The sequence below is a fragment of the Triticum dicoccoides genome, chromosome 5B (genome assembly GCF_002162155.2).
Source record: "Triticum dicoccoides isolate Atlit2015 ecotype Zavitan chromosome 5B, WEW_v2.0, whole genome shotgun sequence".
NCBI lineage: Eukaryota > Viridiplantae > Streptophyta > Magnoliopsida > Poales > Poaceae > Triticum > Triticum dicoccoides.
The window spans coordinates 696,674,829-696,679,298 of NC_041389.1; the positions used below are offsets into that span (position 1 = coordinate 696,674,829).

At 51.5% G+C, this 4,470-nt stretch overlaps 1 protein-coding gene across 1 annotated transcript; it reads right to left on the minus strand.

The window, feature by feature from the left end:
* Positions 1–260: 260 nt before the first annotated feature.
* Positions 261–3,054, minus strand: LOC119312726 (ammonium transporter 3 member 2-like). The gene is made up of 2 exons (XM_037588487.1): positions 2,014–3,054; positions 261–901 (listed from the first exon to the last, which is right to left on the minus strand). The coding sequence occupies exons 1-2, from the start codon at positions 2,942–2,944 to the stop codon at positions 408–410; spliced, it is 1,425 nt and encodes a 474-aa protein (XP_037444384.1). The 5' UTR covers positions 2,945–3,054; the 3' UTR covers positions 261–407.
* Between the last annotated feature and the right edge of the window lie 1,416 nt (positions 3,055–4,470).

Below are 4,470 nucleotides of genomic sequence, written 5' to 3' on the forward strand. Positions count from 1 at the left end.
AAATATGAGGTGAATTGGCCAAATAAGAAATTATCTCATTGACCAATGATATAGAACCAAAAACTTAGGTACATGTGGTTGGCGCGATGCAAAAGAGGTCGTCGGCTAGTGGACTGTGGTTCATTGTTATAGGGTTCGTGGTAGAATTGTACAGATGATGTGGCGAGGTCGGCCCAATTTGGGTGGGTCTAAGATATTTTGGTATTCAAAATTTAATTGATTCAATCGAATATTTGTTTTGTTTGGCGCATCAATACCACTTGCCGTAGAGACAGGGGGTTTTCCTCCTTGAATATACATGAGCTACAAATTTACATTTTGAAGGGAAGAGAACAGAGAAAATAAAACAGGACACAATATAGATGGGACAAACATAACAAGGAAGCAAAGTAACAAAGCAGAGAAAATCACACCGGCGCGACGGCCGCACTGTGCTCAGTGCCGTGCTTGGTGTCATCGTAGTGCTCGCCATCGCCCCACAATGCGTAGGCCTCCTCACCGTGCACGGCGTCGTCGCCAATGGCGAGCTTCTCCTCGGGCATGCGCAGCGGGACGACAAGGCGGATGACAACACAGATAATGGACGTGACGACCACGTTCCACCCGATCACGAAAAGCGCTCCGGCGATCTGCTTCCCGAGCTGGGCCCCGCCGGTACCACCGTAGAAGGCGCCCTGGGAGTTGGTCACCGGAAGGAATAGATTGCAGAGGTTGGGCTCGGCGAAGAGGCCCGTGAGGACACCGCCCAGCAGGCCGGCGACGCCGTGGGTGTGGATGACGCCGAGGGTGTCGTCGACGTGTTGAAGGAGCTTGGAGCGCTTGTGGAGCACCATCATGGTGTACCATGGTATGCTGCCGGCCAGCACCCCCATCACCAGCGCCGCCCAACCCTGCACGACACCTGTATCGCCAGAGGCAAACTTGTCAAACCACTGAATTGGATGTGAGAAATGAACTAGTTTTTCTTTCGTTTTCCATGTGATTTGTCTACGGAGAAAATTCGCAGATCAAACAAATGGGCAATTAAGTTGGTCAAGAGTTGATCGAGACTTTGACTTGAGATGGTGACAAGTACCAACATGGGCAGAAATGATAAACATGGACATTGGAGATTCCTAATCCCACTGGCGGAGCTTAGGCAAGGTCGAATGGGCCGTGGCCTGCCCAGCCCAGCCGAAAATGGGGAAGGATGAGATGAAATTTGGGCCTCAACAAGTACTATGTGTAATTTCTTAGTCCGGCCCGCCCAGCCTTTTTCCCGTAGCTCCGCCACTGCCTAATCCTATGGGTCCTGGCAAAATACGCATCCAGATTCAACCTACTTGATCGATGTTTAACTGTTCACTAGTACAGTGGTTATTTAGGATTTATAAATTGAACGTGCTGACTACGTCCACCCAAGTGAGCTAACTAAGATTGTTTGGTCATTAGATTTGAACAAATGAAAGGTAAGACGTGCTACTGATCTTCTCCAGTTTTGACTTTTGCGTGCAACGCATACAATTTTGTCGGGAGGAAAATTTGCAGAATCAACAAATGCGCAAGTTTAGACTTTGACTGAGATGGTGACAACTGACAAGTACCGATTGGCAGGCCAGAGGTAAATTAGTTCCCCTGGTTCCAGGCAAATTCTAAGATTCCACCTACTCGACGTTTGGTTATTCACAATTCTTCAGTTCTGGAATCAGGATTACAATCGTACTATTCAACATGCTAAATTATGTGCATCTAGCTAAGTTTACTTATTTGGCATTTATAATTCGAACAGAGATGAGATCGTGCTAGTACTGATCTTCTCCAGTTTTCCGTACAATTTTCTGAATCCAAAGTCAAGCAGGTTGTACTGTGAGAATCTCTCTACGCATATGCATGCGCTTCCCGCCATCATGTGCACGTCTTACTTAGTAGTACGTGCCAGCACAGGAGAACTTAATTAGGAGTAGATGGTCTAGATGACAGAGATAAGAAAAAGAATAAATTATAGATCGATCGATGGCGTTGCAGCACGCGTACCTGCGCCTGGCGTGATGCAGACGAGTCCGGTGATCACGGCCTGGACGGCGCCGACCACGGAGGGCTTCTTGAAGAAGACGGCGTCGAGGCAGGTCCACACGATGAGGCTCGCCGCCGTGCAGATGTTGGTGTTCAAGATGGCCATGGACGAGTCGACGTTGGCCGCGTACGGCCCGCCGCCGTTGAACCCGGCCCACCCCATCCACAGCAGCCCGGCGCCGGTGAGCGCGAACAGGATGTTGTTGGGCGGGAAGCTCTCCCGGTCCTTCTTGGTCCTTGGCCCGACCCAGTACGCGGCGGTGAAGCCGGCGACTCCGGCGGGGATGTGGATGACGTAGCCGCCGCAGTAGTCGATGACGCCCCACTGGAAAAGGAAGCCGCCGCCCCAGACGGAGAAGGCGCCGACGGTGTAGGAGAAGGTGAGCCAGAGCGGCACGAAGAGCATCCAGGCGAGAAAGCTCATGCGGCCCAGCAGCGACCCCGCCACCAGGATGAGCGTGATGGCCGCGAACACGCACTGGAAGTAGACGACGGTGGCCATGGGGAAGTAGGGCTCCACCATGGCCGTCTCGAGCGTGCCGTCGGCGCGGTAGTGCGCGGTGGCCGGGAGCGAGGCGCGGCCGACGAGGAAGGCCTGGTCGAGCGCCGGGCCGGCCTTGCCCCAGAACGGGAGCAGCTCCTCGCCGAAGGACATGTTGTAGGCCCAGACGACCCAGCAGATCCAGACGGCGGCGAAGGCGTAGAGCGCCATGAAGGCGGAGTTGACCGCCCACTTCTTCTTCACCACGCCGCCGTACAGCACCACCATGCCCGGCACGCTCATGAGGCCCACCAGCGTGGACGCCGTCAGCTGCCACGCGTTGTCGCCCTTGTTCAGCCAGTCGGCCACCGCCGCCGACGTGTTCCCCTGGTACGCCACCGGCACCGACATCTTGGCCGGCCGATCCACCTACCTATGCCTTGCTCAGTTGCTTGTCCTCGCCGTCCGGCGGCCACGTAGCTGCTAGCTAGCTCGCGGCGCGAGAGGGAATAAGCTGGAGGTATAAGGTGTAAGTACTACAGCCAGGTCCGTCTTCTTGGTATATATAGAGTGGCAGGGCAGCCTCCCCGCGTAGGTGGTGCAGTGGCCATTGATGACGTATGTAACACGTACCGGCCGGCCCTGCGGTGGAATCCCGCGCATGCATTTCACACACCCTTTGAATAATCTCGGGATTCCCTTCACTGTACTTCAGTTGATGATCTGTAAGTGTACGTGCGAACGACCTTGTATGTCGTGGCCTCATTAGCTAGTGCAGCGTACAGTTCACACCCGTAGACTTTCAAGTCTAGGGCCGGTATGTACGGTATGGAATCTCGATTTGGACGGCAGATTCTTCTTTGTCGCAGGTGCGGCCGTGTAGTGCGGTGCAGAGCAAGTACTTTGTCTGATGCGCGCCCTGGCTGGCCAGGACTAGGACTTGATCGAGCTACCAAGATCAAAGTACTCGCTCGGCGTCCAATCCATTTTAGCTTCCAATTGGTCAGGATTAGATAGGTTAGGTTCAAATGTGAGTGATTTTTTTTTGCAGGGTTCAAATGTGATGATTGCTATTTTATTGAACACGGTACAATTGAAGTCGTTCCCACGAGCATACACTCTACCCCTATGAATGCACACGGGCACACACACCCTATCCCTATAAGCACCTTCAAGAGACTGAGTCGGCACATCATCTTCAGATGAACGAAGTTGCCGCAGACGCCTTCATAGTCTATATGAACGTCACCTTCCATTGAACGTACATCGCCGAAAGACATGGAATAAATACAGAAAAATATAAGTGATTAATTAGAAGCACGAGTTTGCATAGAAGCTCGGGGTTTGGAATAGACCTCATTCTTATATACTGGCCCTGAAAAGATTTGGTCATTTCTTTAATTGAAGGGATGTACGCTTTAATTTTTTCTGTCTCTTCAAAGCTTTGAACTTACACTTTCAAAAAGAATATGTGTTTACAACTAATATGTTTGTGTTTTATCTCAATGGTATAGGTTCCACCGTAGTTAGTGTTAGGGAAATTGATCACATAAATATGAGAAGATATAACTTATTCACTCTTTGACCAGTGCAAGTTAATTTGTACTAAATTTAAATCATGTTTGGAATGGAGCTACATTTTCTTTTACTTTTTAGACATAGCGTCTGAAAAAAATCTTCTCCTTCAACTGATGCTCTTCAATGAAAAGGTTGCTTGCCCTCGTGGATTATGGGCATCTACAGCCAGACGTCCCAGACCCGCCTCAAACGCCCGGGCGGACAACCGAGTCACTAACCGGTCACGAAAATGCGACCTAGACGGGCACCTTAAACGGGCCTCAAACACCTGGGCTGACCGACACCCCTCATATCCAGCCCAAATATGGGGCGGATATGGGAACGCCCGGGCACGTCCGCCATGTTAGATCCGACAGCCC